The 20394-nt window shown below is 34.7% G+C and overlaps 1 protein-coding gene across 1 annotated transcript in view; it reads left to right on the plus strand.

The window, feature by feature from the left end:
* Nucleotides 1-20394, plus strand: part of DCDC1 (doublecortin domain containing 1) — a 520443-nt gene that overhangs the window by 86404 nt on the left and 413645 nt on the right. Inside the window, 2 exon segments of the mRNA XM_053562883.1 lie at nucleotides 302-507; nucleotides 17630-17723. Of these exon segments, the coding sequence (XP_053418858.1) occupies nucleotides 302-507; nucleotides 17630-17723 (300 nt within the window).

The raw sequence follows: 20394 nt of genomic DNA on the forward strand, positions 1-20394 counted from the left end.
GTGATAGAGGCATGCTAAGGTGAATTTTAATTAGGACTAAATTGTGGTATTACTCTTTCATATCCTGAACATCTGTTCCCTTCAGAAATGATGATTTATGCAGGCTATCAGAGCAGACAGCTTGCTACAGCTTATGTCACGGTTAGTGGGAAGCTGGTGGTAGCATTTCAGAAAACCAGCATCTAAATGGAGATTGGCCAGTGTATATGATACAGGTAGTAGGGGGAGGGTAGCATGATGTGTCCATTTTAAAAGTTGAAGCCAAATATTGACTTGACTTTAAAAAAAAATTATCTTCTAGACCATCTGTTGTTAATGAAGAAAGTAACTTGGACAATGAATGGGTTGATGCTTCCTACTGATGTCAAAAGACGGAAAACCAAGCCTGTTCTTTCCATTAGAATGAAGAAACTTACTGAGAAGACCTCAGTCCGAATTCTGTTCTTTAAAAATGGCATGGGGCAGGATGGGCATGAGATTACAGTAGGAAAGGAAACAATGGAAAAGGTAATTTTGTATTAAATATTAGGCATGAATTAAATGTTATTTTTTTGTGGCTTTTGAAATGTGTTTTTTTCCTTCTAGATATCAATGTAAACCAATAAACTGAATTATTAAGAAGGCATTACATAGAACTAAAAAATTTACATGATTACGAGTCTGATTGTAACACTAACACCATAAATTACCTTAGCATAGCAACAATATTCCAGGGAATTATTTGGCTAACATAGTTGGCCATTTACCTAATGAAAAGTTATATTTATACTAGAAAAAGCATTCTAATTAATTATACTATTTTATAAGATATTTAGATAGAAGGCGATCTAAGCTGGGCTTCAAATCTCAAATCTGCCCCTTTACATTTAGAATAGTAAGAAGATCTAAAACACTCCTCCTCAGAGAATTAGCAAAGTCCAGAATAACTAAAATTCAGTTTAAAAGTATTCATATGAATTTTTAAAAACAAATTTGGATGGGCCTACAATTTTTTTTCTAAAAAATCAGGAAACAATTATGCAAACTTTAAAAAACAAAATTTAAATTATTACTTATTATATAAACACATGTTTTTTAGAAGGTATTTATAGTTCCCAGATCATCTTTGACATTAAAAATATGGAGGAATTAATGGGAATTTGCAAAAAAAATTGGGGATTTTTCTTTTTTTTTTTGCAGTTTTTTTTGGCCAGGGCTGGGTTTGAACCTGCTACCTCCGGCATATGGGGCTGGGGCCCTACTCCTTTGAGCCACAGGCGCCGCCCAATTGGGGATTTTTCTTAATCCCCAATGTGATAGTACAAATAAGGATTTTTCACCTAATTCAAAGCAGCATAATAATAATAACATAGTAACTAAATTTTATTGAGAATGAATTAGACAGTAAAACGTAATCATTTTTGGCTTCACCATTTACCAACTATGAGACCTTTAAAAACTTAGTTTCCCTGAGCCTCAATTTCTTCATCTAAAAAATAGGGATGGCAATAGTGCCTATTTCAGAAAACTGCAGTGAGAATTCAGTGTTATATTATGCATGGAGTTCAATGCCTGGCATCCAGAGAGTTACCAATAAATGCTTTCTATTCTGATCTTTAAGACTCATACTATATATCCAATATAAATTATTTTTCTTCCTAATGGGAAACTCTTATTATGAAATAAAAATAATTTCATTGTTCCAGAATATTTCAGATTGAATGTTGCTTGGAATGGGTGAATAGTTGACTAGTTGTTAGAAATTTTATCAAAATATGTATTTCTTAATTTACTTATTTTTGTGGTGGTTTTATAACCACTACTGGTTAAGAACGTATGCCAAGGAGCTGAAAAACCTGGGTTTTTTTTTTTTCCTTCTTATCTTCAGATTTGTATTATGAGTAAAACAAGGGATATTACACACCAGAGCCAATTTCTAAAGCGAGTTGAAACATCTTCCCTGGAGATTTTGGAAAATAGAGAAGATCGACATATCTCTTGGATTGTGAAAATGCAGTCATTCTTAGATATAGAAGCTAGATTAGATAACCTCTTGAATTCACTTCAGTTCAATCTCTGTAATTCTATGCCTCAGTGGTAAAATTGGGGTAATAGCCACTCTTACAGATTATATGTTTTCAGATGAAAGGTTGAGTATAAATAAAAATGTCACTGCTATTTTGCTTTTCATCTCTAGAGAGCAATTTATTCAAAACTGATGATCAAGGAAATCTTTAGCCTATTTTTTTTTCTTTTTACAATTTGTTCAATTTAAAGAATTTTCCATTTATAAAACTTGTGGTAGAACATGGTTTAGTAGTAAATGTATTTGTAAATATGTGCCTAAATATCACTTTTAAAAATGAGGTAGAAAGGAGAGGAGGCCACGAAATGCTGGTACTGGATGTTAAGAACTATTTGGAAGAGGAAAAATAGGGCTAGCTAATTATTTTATAAATAAAATTTAAATTTCAGAAGCTTTGTTGATAATCATAGGGTGATGCCCTTTTTATAGATTACATACCACATCGGTAATAGAAATAAGGAAGTTGCATAGTCATAAGAGAAACATAGATTATTTTCTTCTTTATGATAAAATATTAGGAATGTTAGCTATTTTTAGATTATTACTAATATACAACTTAAGTAGAATGTAAGGACTTTAATATGGTAAAGGTTATTGCAGTAGTACAAGGAGAGAATTATTGAAGATGGGTGGCAAAATCAGGTAAAGCTTGAAAGTCTTCTATGAGCTCAGAATAGAGCCAAGAGGAAATGTCTGTATTTTAATTGTAAATAGGAAATCAAAAGGAAATCCATTTATTTATTTTAGGAAGTAATTAGGAAGTTTAAAATGAGGGTTAAAATGATATGTTTCTTCACAAAACTCTGGAATACTGGAGCTATAGTATCTCCCTTTGTAATTTGAATCTGGTTTTAGAATTGCTTGATATGATTTTAGTAATCACACAGCACTTGTTACTATAGGGTATAAGCTAAATATATATTCATGGGTTGAAACGGGTTTTTTGGTTTTGTTTGTTTGTTTTTTGAGACAGAGTCTCACTCTGTCTCCCTAGGGAGTGCTATGGCATCATAGCTCACAGCAACCTCAAACTCTTGGGTGCAAGTGATCCTCTTGCCCACCACAAGGCCCAGCAAATTTTTCTATTTTTAGTAGAGATAGGAGTTTGCTCTTGCTCAGGCTGGTCTTGAACTCCTGAGCTCAGGAGATCCACCCACCTTGGCCTCCTAGAGTGCAAAGATTATAGGCATGAGCCATCATGCCCAGACAGAAAAAGGTATTAAGAAAATTTTGTGGGCATAAAAAGCCAAATTAATGGGAAATAGAAAATTATTGCCAGGAATATACCCTTTAAGGTTAGTGTCATAGTAGGTAAGTTTTATTCTCCACTAATTATCTCTTAGATTCATTGTTAGAGAAGTGGTATTAAACGGTGTAGATTATTTTATTATCCAGGATATCATTTCCTTCATGAAAAATGTTTTTTAATCTCAATAATTAATAATTATTTTTTGTTTGTTTTATCCTTGGTTCTCCATGTACCATTACTAATATGTAATTACAGTGGTGAAGAAAACAATGTAAAAGATAAGGAAATGAGTGAAACAAACAGAAGACACCTGTCTTCTTCCTCCGGTTTGAACTCGTTGCTCTTTACTGCCTCTATCCTTAGATGTCTCTTCATCATCACCTTGGGGATTATTGTGCCTTCTTTGTTGTGTTGGATGGCTTGTTCCTAGTTCTCTAGTTTTCCTCTATCCTCATTTACTCAAATTGTGCACATACCTAGTGGCTTCTCCAAAAGGAGAACATGGAAGGGTTTTGAGGTCTTGGGAAATATTTTTTTCCTCCAAATATTAAAGGTATTTCTCCATTGATTCTTATTTCCAGTATTGTCATTGAGAAGTCTGGTATTGCACTGATTCCTTTTGTGACACAAAGAATGAAAGATTTGTTATAGAATCATCTCTTTATTAATAGCGTTCCAAAATTTTTTGAAGACATGCTGGACACACAGGTTGTCCTTTTCCTGTACGTTTTCTGTCCTGACTTTATAGAACTTCTCCTTTTATATGTTGGACTTTATGAACCAAACTTCTAACTGCTTATCTTTACCTACCAATTCAATGAATTTTTTTACTTTTCCCTGCATTGTTTCTGTTTTCTCTAAGTACTTGGGTTTTGTTGTTGTTTGTTTTGATTTTTTTTGAGACAAGGTATTGCTCTGTCATCTGGGCTAGAGGGGTGCAGTGATGTCATCATACCTCACTGCAACCTCGAACTCTTGGTCTCAAGTGATCCTTTGCCTGAGCTGCCTGAGGAGCTATAACTACAGACGTGCACCACCACGCCCACCTGATTTTTCTATTTGCAACTCTCCTGCCTCAGCCTCCCAAAGTTCTTGGATTAAAGGTGTGAGCCATCATGCCCAGTTGATTTTTATTTGTTTTGGGGTCTTTGTTTATTTTGTTTGTTTGTTTTTGGTCTTGGATAGGTATAGGCTTTCCTTAAATATGAGTTAATATTCCATCAATATTTAAAAGTGAAGAACTAAAAAACTTGATTTAGAATCTCTGTGAACACAAGTGTATCATATTGAGGAATGTGTTTCATTGGAGAGGTGTTGAATGGGCTTTTTCTTTGGAGTGGACTCCCTAATTCTGTGTCTTTTCTCCGGGGATAATCAGTTTCACCAACTAGACTCTGGCAATTTGAGCAGTCTAGCAGCTAAGTGGAGAAAGGGGCTAAGAGTGGTGCTTTCAGTATTTCAGACTGTGACTTAATTTCTCTCTTTTCAGTAAGCTGTCTTCCCTGTGAGGTTTCCCTGGTGCCTCTAAATTCTCCCCATCTCTAGTCTGGTCTATCCAGAGAACAAATCTATCTTTACTTCTCATTCAGGTAAAAGTATAGTTGCCTGAATGCTTGATGTGAGGGAAAGGCTCTGGGGCTTTAACTACTCTCTATAGAAATAGTCAATTTGTTTTTAGCCCTACTTTTAGAAATACCTGATGTCTCAAATTTCTGAGCATTTCTGGGGTTCTGCTATACAAGTCAAGTTTCTTTCCCTAGCTTAAGTTCTGACATTTCTGGTCTGCTAAATCATTTACTACTTAGTTATCTCACTTCTTTCTGTTTATCTTTTTTTAGATAATATATGTCAAGTGTCAATTTTTTATAATGTTGATTTTTTATAGATAAAAATAAATAATTCTTATATTCTTTTCCTATCTCAATGGATTTTTTTACCCAGCATCTTGGAAAACAGCATTCTATTATTACTTGAAAACCACATCTATTGAGAAAATTACTCATATATGATTATCAAAGTATAAGTAATTAATAGATTTTATCAGATGCCTATAAATCAGAGGAAAATCCAGACTTCTCTGATTTTTACCATTTGTTAATTTGAAAAGTAACTCCATAAGCCTAAACCAACAAAAAAAAAAAAAAAAAGAAAGAAAGAAAAGAAAAGAAAAAAGAAAGAAGGGAAAAAATACTTTCAAGTTGAAGAAAGGCCCAATTCAGTTGAAAAAATACAACATAATAGTAAAATTGTAGAATGTTCACACAGAGATCAGTAACTATAGCAGCAGTGTGGGTACCCAATGTGTGGGTAAAATAATTTAGAGAACATTTTAAGAGATTTAAAACGGAGCACCTGGAGTAACAGAATTTGATTAAGGATTCTGGACATGGATTCCGACAGGGGAGGTCATGCATAATTAGTATGTTGGAACTTCATTAAAGAGCTTTTTGTGAAGTATGAGGAAAAGTTCATTGATACTAATTATTACTATGTATAAATCAGTCTATTTTTTTATACCAAGGATTGATTAATATTTGATTAAAAACATAAAAGCAGATATTTTTAAAATATGGAATTTGATAATATAGTCAAGAGTTTATGAATAGCCAACTATCTGCTCTTAATATGAATTTCTAGAGTTATACAATTGGGTTATTTTAAAATGGGGTGTCCAACTTGCAGCCTGTGAGCCGAATGCGGATTTTGTGAGGGCTATGTTTGCTTATCTGTGGTGTCCGATATCATGAAAAGTATGCACAGACCTTTTTTTTAATGAGTTAACTTTCATTAGTGTTTTTGTATTTAATGTGTATCCCAAGACAACTTTTATTTTTTCAATGTGTGGCAGAGAAAAAAAAGTTGGGACTCCCCTGTTTCAGAATATTGTAAGTATTTAGTAGTCAGAACTTTTTTCTTGAATAAACTCCTAGAGAAACAAAAATGTGTTTCCTTAGTTGAAATAAAAACAAATGAGAACTTTTGGCCTAAATCTTTATTTACTTTACTGATCATAGTTAAGGATAGTTCTTAATATTAAGGGGCAGTTCAGACATAAACATGATATTAAACCTGAAAAATTAAAATTTATTTCTGTGTTGTTGTATTGAAGTTTTTACTAGTTTTTATATGTACATTTCACATTTTTAATACATTTTGATTGCTAAGAACATGTAAAAATAATGGTTAAATTAAAGGGTTTATTAGCTAGATCTTCATATGTACCTTATCATTAAAGTATTTTTGATGTACTTAATCTAGTTTCTGGACATTAGAATCATAGAATTTGATAAAATCATCCTGTGCAGCAGCTCAGAAAACTGAGATGTTTGAGAAGTTAACTATCATATTCAAAGTGTATTATTTGGTATAGTTAAGACTAGAACCCATTTTCTGATTTTAAGAGCAATATTCGCCAGGCAGGGTGGCACTGGCTTATAGTCCCAGCTACTCAGGAAGCTAAGGAAGTAGATTCTCTTAAGCCCAGGAGTTCGAGGTTGAAGTGAATTGTGATAATACTATTTACCACACTGTAGGCTAAGGGCAAAAGGGCAAAGAGCAGAAGAGTAATATTTATTACTATTATTATTATTCACAACTGCCATGAGTATATTTTTTCTTTTGAGATATAACCTTTGTGGGTTGACCACCCATGGGACTGTAACAAACTGGTCAACATATAGAGGTGGTCAACATAAGGAACCAGACCTCCTGTACTGATATGTACATGTAGTACGTGCCCAATCTATGAAAATTAGATCAACTTAAAGAGGTGGTCAACTATGGAGGTTCTACTATATTTTATTCCCTAATGTGCCACTCCATTCTAAACAACTGAAAAACTGGGTAAAATATATAAGACAATTATTTTTATATATTAGGCAACATGAACTATCAGATGTAATACTTAAAGTAAAGGGAAAAGTTGAAGTGAGTCCTACAATTTACCCCATCTTTGTACCTGGAAGCAATTTTTGGATTGTAGTAGAGAGGAGAATACAAGAAAACCACAGTAATCTCCATAAGCTGTAGAGGAAGACATTAAAGTTCTAGGAGGCTGAAATGGAAATTTGCACAGCAAGGCCATCAAATTCTAAAGGTTACCTTAGGATTTTATATATAGTGAAAATATTTTTCAAAAATGAAGATGAAAAGAAGGCATCCTCAAATAAGCAAAAAATGAGGCAATTTGTTTCCAGCAGATCTGTGCTATGAGAAAATATTAATATTTGTGGAATTTTCCCCCAAATTGCATAAGCATCCCTTTGTGTCATTGGCTGATTATTAAGTTGCTTCTGCATAAGGTGAGCTCCACAAGGTCTGGCACAAATAGCTACTAGGAAAAGAACAACTAATTAGGATTTAAAACGGAAATGACATGGTAGTATATGCAGGGTAAGGAGACATTTGCATTTTGACCATTGGAAGGGCAGAGATCTTGATGAACTTGTGAAGCATTCATGAAGATACAACAAAAGATAATTTATATCCAGGAAAAAAGTGAATCAATGGAAACAGACCCCAGAATAAAGTTAACAGAAAAAGACATTTGAAAAGCTATTATAAATATGTTCAAGGGATTCAAGAAAAACACAAAACACAATATGCTATTATAAATATGTTCAAGGAATTAAAAAAACCTGTCTATTTTTAACCGCACATGGACTTTATGGCCACCTGTATAATGTGGAGATAGATAGTAACTGAAAATAGAACCAATGGAACTTCTAGGTCTGAAAAATGTAATATCTTAATTGTAAAAAAGAAAAAAATGACTGGGTATGTTTAACATCAGCTTAAATATTAGAAGAGAAAGATCAGTGAACCTCAAGACAAGGCAGCCAAGCTATCCAAACAAAAGTACAGAGAAGAAAAAGGAAAAGGCTGAAGAAAGGACAGAATGACAGCAACTTGTGGGATAATATTAAGAAGTATAATATATGTATAATTGGAGCTCTAGAAAGGGAAGGGGGCAAATATATTTGAAGAAATAATGGCCATTTTTTTTTTTTTACTTTATGAAAAATGACCCACAGATCTAAGAAGTTTATTGAACCCCTAGAAGGAAGAAAACCTGATAAATGAAAGAAACTGATAAAAAGCTTAAACTAGGCCGGCGGGTGGGGAGTAGTGGTGGTGGGGTAGGGCGGTGGCTCACACTTATAATCCCAGTACTCTGGGAGGCTGAGGTGGGCGGATAGCCTGAGATCACAAGTTTGAGACCAGCCTGAGCTAGAGTGAGACCCCCATCTCTGAAAATAGCCGGGTGTTGTGGCAGGCACCTGTAGTCCCAGCTACTTGGGAGGATGAAGCAAGAGAATCACTTGAGTCCAAGAGTCTGAGGTTGCTGTGAGCTATGATGTCACAGCACTCTAATGGGGTGACAAAGTGAGACTCTTGTCTCAAAAAAAAACCCCCAAACAAAAAACAAACATTTAAACTACAGTGAAGGGGGCACATTCAGTACAGGGATGCAAATATACGAATGAAAGAAATACTGAAATACAGAAAGTCAGAAATACAAGCCAGAAGATAACAAATATCTTTAAAATGTTGTGGGGAAACAGTATTTTTAAAGTGCTGAAAGAAAAAAAAGTCACCTTAGAATTTTATGCACAGTGTAAATACTTTTTCAAAAATGAAGGCTAAATAAAGACATTCCCAGACAAACAAAAGATGAGGTAATTTGTTTCCAGAGGATCTACTGTAAGAAATGTTAAAGGATATTTTTCGCTGAAAGAAATGATACCAGAAAAAAATGTGGGTAGAAATTTGTTTTTAAGAAATTATTTTAAATGGAAATGGAACATATTCTGAGATATATCATTTACTATTCATTTAAAAAGTCACAATACATTTAAAAGGATTAAAACATAACACAACCATATGTTTTCTGACCTCAAAGGAATTAAATTAGAAATAAATAACAAAAGATATAAGGTCACTTTTCAGCTATGTGGAGTTAAACAACACAATTCTAAATAACATAAGTCAAAGAAGACATATGGAAGGAAATCAGAATGAAAATAAATTCATTCTCTTAAATTTTTGGAATGTTTAAAGGAGAAATGTTTAAAGTTAGTGGTCTAATGTTTTGCTGTAAGCTAGAAAAAGAAGAGCAAATTTAATTCAAAGTTAGTTGAAGGGTGAAAATAAATTTTTTACATTTTATTTGTTTTTTGAGACAGAGTCTCATTTGTCACCCTCAGTACAGTACTGGGGCATCATAGCTCATCGCAACCTCAAATTCTTGGGCTCAAATGATTCTCTTGCCTCAGCCTCCCAAGTAGCTGCGACTACAGATCCTGTCACAACGCCTGCCTATTTTTTGAGATGAAGTCTGTCTTTTTCTCAGGCTGGTCTCAGGCTCATGAGCTGAAGCAATCCACTGGCCTCAGTCTCCCAAAGTGCTAGAATTACAGGCAGAACCACAGTGCCCAGCCCCCCTAGGGTGAAAATAATCAAGAGTAGAAATTAGTAAAAGAGAACATGAACAGACAGTGGAGAAAATCTGCAAAAACAGAAGTTGGCCCTTTGAAAAGAATACAATTGACAAGACTGGCAGACTTGACCAAGAAAAAAAAAAAATTCAGGGCTGTTATCTGTAGTAAAAGAGAAATGATGACTGCAGATATTGCAGTCATAGAAAGAATAATAAGGTAATGTCAGTAATATTTTGCTTATGAAACTGACAATTTAAATGAATTGGAAGAATTCTTAGAAAGACTTGAATTACCAAAACTGACATGGAAGAAAATTAAAAATCTGAAAATCTGTCTATTGAAGAAACTTAATTTATAATTATAAACTTTACAAAAAACAAAACTCCAGGTCCAAATGACTTTATTGGTGAATTCTATCAAATGTTAATGTTCTCTATTTTTAGAAAGTAGAGAAAGAAGAAATACTTGCTCTTTTATTTGATGAGGCAAGCATCACAGAGACATTAGTAAAAAAGAAAAATACATACCAATAGCCTCTCTTCATAGATGCAAAATTACTTCCTAAAATATTAATGAATCAGGCCAGTCATGGTGGCTCAGGTCTGTAATGCTAGCACTTTGGGAGGCTGAAGTGTGAGGGTTGCTTGAGGCCAGGAATTCAAGGCCAGCCTAAGAAAGAGCAAGACCCTGCCTTCCCTTTTTTCTAGAAGGGCTCTAGAAAAAATAGGAAAATTAGCTGGGCATGGTAGCAGGCACCTATAGTCCCAGCTAATTGAGAGGCTGAAGCAGAAGGATCATTTGAGCCAGAGGTTTAAGGTTACAGTGAGGTATGATGATGCCATTGTATTCTATCTGGCCTGGGTAGAATGAGATTCTATCTCAAAAAAAACTTCCAAATTAACAAATCAAATCCAACAATAATACATCAGGACCAAGTGGGTTTTATCCCAGCAATACAAAGTTAATGATAAAAAATTAATCAACATAGTTTACCATCTTAAGAAAATATGTGAAAAACTGTATGTTCTTATCCATAGGTATAGGAAAAGAATTTGACAAAATTTAATATTCATTTATGAAAAAAAGCAAACTTTTACTAGAAAGGAAACTTTTTCAATATGGCAAAGAATCTCTTCTAAATACCAAATCTCTTTTTCTAACTCTTTGAGGATTCTCTATACTTCTTTCTGTAGAGGCTGTATTAGTTTGCAGTCCCATATTCAAGTGGGCAGAGGGGAGAAGAGAGAAAGGGAAAAGGCAAGGAGGGAGGGGGATTGGTAAGCTCTCACCTAATGTGCACAGTGTAAGGGTATGCAACACATCCCCTCAATGAAGGGCTCAACTACAGCTTGAACTTTACCTTAGAAATGTTAACAGTGAGGGGCGCCTGTAGCTCAGTGGCTAGGGTACCAGTCCCATGTAGTGGGCGTGGTGGGTTCAAACCCAGCCTGGGCCTGCTAAACAAAAATTAAAAAAAAATAGAAATGCAAACAATGAGGATTGCTTGAGCCCAAGAGTTTGAGGTTGCTGTGCACAGCACTCTACCTAGGGCAACAAAGTGAGACTGTTGAAAAAAAAATGCAGACAATGTAACTTAATCATTTATACCCTCATATTAATCTGAAATTAAAAATAAATAAGTAAATACCAATTTAACTTCATACTTCATGATGAAAGACTGAAGTATTTTTCCCTAAGATCAGGGACAAAGAAAAAATGTTCTCTCTTACCATTTCAACTTAACATGCTACTTGAGGGTCTATAAATTTGAAAGGAAAAGTTAAAACTTTTATTTATAGACAACATGTAGGAACATAAAACGTTCTAGATAACTGACATAAAAGCTAGCAGAACTAAGGAAGAAATTCAGCAAGGTTCTATATGCCTGTGACAATTAGAAAATTGAATTAAAAGATCAAATACCATAGCACCCAAAGACATTAAATACTTAGATATTTATTTAACACAATACGAGCAAGATCTATGGAGTAAAAACAAATGATTACTGAGAGAAATTAATGAAGGCCAAGCCCACATTCATGAGCTGGAAACTTCAATAGATGTCAAATACAAGTACTTCAAGATGTTAAATATAAAAAAGTGTGTGTTTTCTGCAAATTGATCTGCATAGTTAACACAATACCTATCAAATAACAAGCTTTTTCTTTGAAGGAGTGGGAATAAATTGGCAAGCGATTTCAAAAATTCATGTGGCAATGAAAAGGAATTAGCATAACCAAATCAGTTTTTAAAAAAAAAAATTAGAAAGGCTTAAATTACCTGATTTCTTTTGTTAAAGTTTTATCTGGCTATTTATTTGTTATTAATTATTATTAGAGAAGGGCAGAAAGAGGGATAGACCTTACCTCGATAAACCCCAGTGAGTGAATAGAGGGGCATGTGCTTATAAAGAATATAAAAGAAAGCAGGAGAAAAGTTAGTGAATTATCATTATTATTATTTTTTTTTTTTTGAGACAATCTCACTATGTTGCCCTGGGTAGAGTGCTATGGTGTCTCAAAACAAACAAACAAACAAACAAACAAACAACAAAAACCCCCCAAACAAACAAAAAAACAATCCCATCTATCATTGGGCAGGAGACATGAACAGAAGCTTCTCGGAAGAAGACAGGTGAATGGTCAACAAACACATGAAAAAGTGCTCATCATCTGTAATCATCAGAGAAATCAAAATCACCGTGAGATATCAACTAACCCCAGTGAGACTAGACCACATCACAAAATTTCAAAGCTGCAAAGTTGGCATGGGTGTAGAGAGAAGGTAACATTTTTACATTGTTGGTGGGATTGCAAACTAATACAGTCTTTAAGGAAAGAAGTATGGAGAATCCTCAAAGAGCTAAATGGAGACATTCCATTGGATCCCACAATTCAATTACTAGGAATCTACCCAAATGAAAATAAATCATTTTGTCTTAAGGACATTTGCATTAGACATTTATTGCTGTTCACAATTGCCAAGATATAGAAGCAACCCAAGTGCCCATCAACCCACGAATGGATCAATAACTGTGCTACACGTATACCATGGAATACTATTAAGCTATAAAAAAGAGGATGACTTTACATCTTTTTTGTTTCCCTGGATGGAGCTGAAACACATTCTTCTAAAGTATCACAAGAACAGAAATGCAAGTATCCAATGTACTTAATACTAATATGAATCTAATAGAAAAACAACTACATGCCCATACAAGAGAATTAGCACAAGTATATTTAAGAGGGTGAGGGGAGAACAGAGGGGAGAGGTAGTCTCTCACCTGATAAGACACTTTTTGAGGGAGTACTGCACACCCAGGATGAAAGGCTCAACTGCCTCAACTAGAACTCGAACTTTATCTTAGAAACACAGACCTGTGGCTCAGTGAGTAGGGCGCCGGCCCCATATGCTGAGGGTGGCAGGTTCAAACCCAGCCCCGGCCAAACTTTAACAAAAAAATAGCCAGGCGTTGTGGCGGGTGCCTGTAGTCCCAGCTGCTCGGGAGGCTGAGGCAAGAGAATCACCTAAGCCCAAGAGTTAGAGGTTGCTGTGAGCCGGGTGACATCACGGCACTCTACACAAGGGCGGTACAGTGAGACTCTGTCTCTACAAAAAAAAAAAAGAAACACAGACAATGTAACCTAATCATTTGTACCTTCCTATTAATCCGAATTTTAAAAAATATATAACATTTTAAAAAATTAAAACAATTTTTAAGACAGGAAAGACTTCACTCTGTTTGTATACCAGGTGGAAAAATTTAGTTGAGAAGGAGTTGATGAATATACATTAGAGAAAAGAAATAATAATATACACTGCTTTGAAAGCTGAGAGCATGTGTACTTGAAAGCGTAAGTGTAATGTTGACCTTAGATAGAAGCAGGCACTCCTGTAATATGACTAGAGGGAAAAAGAGTAGATGGTTTTAGAAGTAAGTGGGCTTGTAGCTTTGATAGCAGGATAAATAAGGCTTTAATTTTCTTTATGATGTAGGAGGTCATGTCATCGGCTGAAAGTGAGGAGAAATTTAGGAAAGAGGAGGGTGAGTGGAGATAAACAGATGGCTAGAAATACTCATTGTGGAAAATGAGAGAGATTTGACCAAAGAAATGAAATAGAAGTGACTGGGCAGTACTGAAAGACCATGGAGGTTAGTGACCATGAATAATAGTAATTGATGTGTTTAGACCAGCAGTTCTCAACCTGTGGGTTACGACCCCTTTTTAACAATGAAAATACATTGCAGCATTAGGAAGGTTGAGAACCACTGGTTTAGACTGTGTGGCTTTCTCCAGCAGTTCCAGGCTTCTTGGTGTGCCAAGGGAGTATAACTTGAGGGTCAGGCAGAGTTAGAATTTGCAATCCTTATGTGGCCAAAGTTATTCATGAATGAGAAAGAATGACTGGAGTGAGGGAAGGTAGTGTGGTTGGATATCAAGATCCTGGGAGTGGGGAAGTAGGATTGGGAGTAGGAAGTAAGAGGGTTGGGAAGAAATTATCTTAAAATAGCTTTGTAACACCATTTTCCAAACTCGATGTTGTGTGATAATAAAGAATAAAATCGTACCCCTTGAGAACTAAGGGGAAAGCCTGGTTCCTTTTAAGAGGTTGAGAATCTAATCTCTGGTCAGGTTTGTTGATCAGGGGAGGCCTTTTCAGAGTGAGCAATGGAAGAGACTTAGAATTTAGAAAAGGATAAAGGATTTGAGGCTAATTTATCCAGAAAGGAAAATATAGAACTTTATGTGAAGGATCATGTAGTATACCAGAGTAGGCAAACGTTTTCTGTAAAACGCCAGGTAGTAATTTTTTTTTTTGGTTTTGTAGGCTATAAGATCTCTGTAGCAACAATTTCAGTTCTACTTCTGTAGTATACAAGTAGACATAGAAAATATGTAAATGATCAAGTGTGACTTTTTCCAAGAAGTCTTTATTTATGGGTATTTATATCTGAATTTCATATAATTTTCACATATCACAGAATTACTCTTCTTATGATTTCTTTTTTAAGAAATAAAAATGTGCAAACCATCCTTAAACCACAGGTCATATAGAAATAAGTTGTGGGCCAGAATTGGCCTTCAGGCTGTGCTTTACCGACCCCCTGCAGTAGCGGATCTTTTTTTTTTTTTTTATTAGTAGCAGATCTTTAAGAGAGCGTGTTGGGGAGTATAAATTGGGGATAATCGTTCTGGGCATAAAAACATGTTATAAGGTTTCAAGGTTCTCTTATTTTTGAGGAGGACTGACATTGTTGGGTCTGATGGCTTGTTGGCCTGACTCATATGGCCTGTTGGTCTAAGCGTGCTCTTTGACCTGAACTGAGATTGTGGCAACCCAGAAGCTGTATACTATGTAATCACACCATCTATGTGATGTGCCTGGCATTGGAATTGACGCCCAGAACTGTAAACAGGTGGGTTAAACTGAAAAGATTGTGGAATATCTCTTCCAAGTGCTTGTTAAGAGGATTCTAGTTTTACAGCTTTAGTATCAGAAGAATTCTCTATTTCTAACCTGTAAAGAATTAACAAAATGTTAATTGTAAAAGTAATTAGTTTAAAAAGTTTAACAGGTGTGGATTAGTGGAAATGTGATTTAATTAACCTTAATGTTACATCAAGATGGCACCATTAAGTATTTTTCAGTTGTGAATTATATGGATGACCTCACAAAAGTTTCATTTGAAGGCAGAAACTTAACATTGATACTAATTCATACCACTGGTAATTTACTCTGAAAAACATGATTACTAAAGAATGGCATTGCTTAAACACTGCAAGGAGTTTTCATTCTGCAAGTAGGAAGGAATACGTATTGCTGATGCATTATTAATTTTTAGTATCTGATTTTCTAACGTCAGTTTTTAAGCTCATTTAATTCTTAAAACTTGGCTTGTACAAACATTTTAAATGATGTTTTAAAATTCAATGAAAATAGGAATTTTTGAATTAGAAAGTGGTGTTATTTTTATTAGACTGATTTTTTAAAAGACTTAAAGGCAGCGATAGTTGAAATAAGTTTTACAAATCATTGAACTATAGGGCTGGGCCTGGTGGCTTATTGCCTGTAACACCGGTACTTTGGGAGGCAGAACCTGAGACAGGAGAATCTATGAAGGCCAGGAGTTTGCTTAGAGACTATGGGACCAACTGTAGATTGCTAATAGTTTTCAAAGATGATTGGCCAAGGAGGAATTTATACTGAATTATCTCCCTTGAGTACTTCTGTCAGAGAGGTGGTGGTGGTGACAATGGTAAAAGCATGATCATTGGGCACAAAGCCACAAGGAAAAAAGTGACCAATATGAGAATTTTGTTAGTCAGAGACCAACCATGTTAATTCCTTGCAGAGGTCCTCAAACTTTTTAAATAGGGGGCCAGTTCACTGTCCCTCAGACCATTGGAGGGCCAGACTATAGTTAAAAAAACAAACAAACAACAACAACAAAAAAAACTATGAACAAATTCCTAAGCACACTGCACATATCTTATTTTGAAGTAAAAAAACAAAACGGGAACAAATACAATCACACCGCCTCATGTGGCCCGCAGGCCACAGTTTCAGGACCCCTGCTAGAGTATCAAAAAAGAAAAATAAAGATGGATTGCATGCCAGTATCAGCCAATGTGTTCCACTTTCCTTTCCGTCTCAAGCCACAGACAAAGCTTGTTTCTTTCCCTGCTACTTCTCCCTTATATTTAAATATTGCTTTATAAGCATCTTTGCTAAAGGTTTCAATCCATGGGATGGGAGTCCTGGATGAACCTGTGTGCACCAGTCACTAAAGAAATGACCCAGGAGAGTGGAAGGGAAGGCAGGAAGAGAAACATTTAGAGATTTGTTACCTTATTGCCTTATCCATGGACAAGGGGCCTGGAGAAAGTTGGAGACAGTGACATCAGAGTAGCCATTCCCAGTTAGGGAGCATTGTGTCTGTATTATGAAAAAGTATGGCATTGGTCAGGAAGTGAACCCTTGCATTTACACTCTCCAAGTAGGCAGAGTGGAAGTCCATCAATATATGCCACATGGCAGTGTTTACAGGCAGTTAAAAAGGACGTGGAAAGTACCATGTTATTTACCTAGGGAGTAGGTCAAAGCTTTGGTTTTGTGAATGATCTTTTCTTCATAAATTAGAGATTATACAAGATACATTCGAGATTATAATGTTATTAATAATGAACAGGTATACTTTCTTGATTTTTGAGAAAGACAGCAGCAATACAGAGTTTCTGAATAATTTCCCAACTCTCTGAGTTGTAGCTGGTGTGCAGAAAGTCCCTAACAACACTGTGAAGGCCCATGAAAGTCTGGCATGCAGAAACATTATTGCTCATGTATAGGAGTAGAATAATGGCTGAGAACCTCTGGTACATATAGTCCCCCCAAAAGGCTAACTTGTTAAATTGAATCTGTCATTTGAATGTTTCCTTTATAATTCAACACATGTTTAGAGACAGCTATTAGATAAATTGAATCCATCACAATGTTTCAAAGTTGTTCTCCAGACTAAAAGTGTAACTGTGCCTCTGTATAAACATTAAACTATTTAAATATGTCCATTGTCACAAAACAAATGAATTGGATTGATCTACGGCTAGGATTATGGGCTCTAATTCTAAAGTAGAGATAGAAGTAGGCAAAAATGAAGATGGTGTAATATCAGCAATCAAAAAATGTTTCACAAAGTATACCTGGGACCCAACAACTTTAACCATTTTTTCATTTTATTTATTAGAAACATTTTATAAATTATTAAATTTTATTTTACAATATAATTTTAATAGCTATGTAGTACAGAAAGAACTTTAAATGTATATTCAATTTAACCAGAGCTTCCTGGTTTATAGATATTTTTTTCCTGTGTAGGTTTTAGATATTTGTACAATGAGAATGAATCTAAATTCGCCAGCCCGATACCTTTATGATTTGTATGGAGGAAAAATTGAAGATATTTCAAAAGGTAAGTGGCAAACACTATGTAAACCATGTGCTGACATTTTGAAAGACATTTGTATAATTTTGTTTTTAATTATAACATAAATAAATATGGTATTCTTATACAAAGGGAAATCACAAAAGGGCATTAAGCTTTAAGGAATTTTTTTATTCAGCATAAGTTTGCATTATTAAAAAAACCTGATGGGCATTTTAATCTTAGTAAATCATAACTAAATAATGTGATTAATACATTTTTATAATTTAACAATTTTTTTCCTTTTTTTTAGTTTTCATTTTTATTTTATTCCAATCGATTCCAAGTAATTTGTGATTATACAAGTGCTTTGTATAATAGTGAATCTGGGCTTTTAGCGTCCCTAACACCCACATAGTGTACATTGTATCCAGTAGGTAATTTTTCATCCCTTCCTTCCCTCTCACTCTCCCCTGTTTTGAGTCTCCAGTGTCCATAATACCATTCTGTACCTCCCTGTGTATCCAAAGCTTAGCTCCCACTTATAAGTAAAAACATTCAGTATTTGGCTTTTTGTTCCAGAGTTACTTAGGATGATGGCCTACAATTCCATCCAAGCTTTTGCAAAAGAAAATTTCATTCTTTTTCATGGCTGAATAGTATTCCATAGTGTGTGTGTGTGTGTGTGTGTGTGTGTGTGTGTGTGTGTATGCGCGCGTGCACATGTCCACCACATTTTCTTTATTCATTGGTTAGTGGGCACTTAAATTGATTCTGTATATTTGCAACTGTGAATTGTGTTTTGGTAAACATACAAGTGCATGTGTAATTTTGATATAATGACTTCTTTTCCTTTAGGTAGATGCTCACTAGTGTGATAGCTAGATCAAATAGTAGGTCTACTTTTAGTTCTTTGAGAAATTTCTATACTGTTTTCCATAGAGTTTGTACTAATTTACATTCCTATCAACAGTATATAGCAGTTCCCTTTTCACTGCATCAGCATCAACATCAGTTGTTTTTTGACTTAACAATGACCATTCAGACTGGGATAAGGTGGTATCTCTCTGTGGTTTTAATTTTAACGAATAATTTCTATAGGATACATCTTTCTAAATGAAAAATGAGAAACTGTGTTACTGAATGATTAGATAGAAAGATAGAGGTTTTAAAAATGTGTTGGTTCTAGGGGCAGAGAGGGTTCGGTGCTATATTTTGTCTTTTCTAAAACCCCAATAAGAAAGAAATACAGAGGAAGAAGAAAGGAAAGAAAGAGGCAAAATGGCCTACACTGACAATAAGGCGATTAGGGCAGAAAGGGAAAGTTAACAGGACATATAGACAGAGAGTGAGAAAAGTTGGGCAGAGAGGGGAGGGAGAATGAATATGCTTACGTCCCTCTCTCTCTCTTTGGATTTTATTCTAGTGTACTCTGTTTACTGCTTTCCAAAATGCTTATTTGTTGTTTAATCAATGTGTATAGTTTCTAATGTCCCCCTTTCCCCATAATGTCATAGAACCTATTTAAAATAAATAAAAATAGTTAGAATACAGGGTGGCCATAAAGTTCAGGTGCAATTTTAAATTTTTAAATTGCACATTATTTTAACTTGCCCATGAACTTTTTGGCCACTCTGTATTCCAATAGCAGAGCAATTATTCTGTCTAAAAGAATAACAACCAGAACAAAAAGGTCTGGAACAATTTAGGTCTCTGAATCCGAAAGTTTTTACCTAACGTAAGACATTACAAACAAGTTTAAATATTATGCAATTGAACTGCTGATTTTTCATTAAGTCAGAGGTCCTACTGTTCAGTTAATACATTTTTAACAACACATATCCATAGAAGTATAAAATTTTACTTGCTGTTCAGCTAGGGGATGTGCCAAGAGTTTTGTTATGCTCTTAATTTATACTTAAAAGAATAAACTATGGTATAATTCATTTATGGACATATTAGTTAGTATGGAAGTATAATTTCATTGAAAAATATGATAATTACTGTCTTGGTAAAATATAATATGTATTTGACATTCAATCAATGGTGTGGCAAACCCTACTGAACAAATCAATATCCAAAAATTTCAATGTGTACAAGATCTATGTAAAATGACTAATAAAAAAAATTTTTCAATGTGTTTTCTTTAAAATATGAAGAAGCTTTTGTGGTTCATTGTTATCTAGTATTTTATATTGAATGAGGACAGCATTTTAAATTTGTAAGTAATAATAAAAAGGACACAAAGCCCGATTTAAAAAAAAATGTGTTGGTTCAATTTCCAGAGGTTATTCAAAAGCTATGACATGTCAGAAATATATCACACTAGTTATGGATCAGTTTGGAACCACTAGAAGAACTCTAAGACCCCATTATTCTCCACTAAATTACCAATTTCATGCTGTAAATGGTTGATCTGAAGTTACAACTCAGTGCAGAATTGCAGAGGGGAAAGACTTTAAGTCACTGAAAGCAGAACTTGGGGAAGAGGTGAGAACAATCGGTATAAGCTGCCTGCAGCACATCACTGTCCTTCCAAATATATATCCTTTGTCACGGAATTGCTAGATTTGGAATTAATTCGACCATAGAGAAATTCATATACTATGTCCTTGTGTTATCATGTAGTGGAATGGACACCATGCTTGCAAAGGACAGTTACTGATTCTTATCACATTAAATGGAAATGCTGAGAACAGGACAGTCTCCTGGCAAGCCT

This window comes from Nycticebus coucang, chromosome 14 (assembly GCF_027406575.1).
Source record: "Nycticebus coucang isolate mNycCou1 chromosome 14, mNycCou1.pri, whole genome shotgun sequence".
NCBI classification, from domain to species: Eukaryota; Metazoa; Chordata; class Mammalia; order Primates; family Lorisidae; genus Nycticebus; species Nycticebus coucang.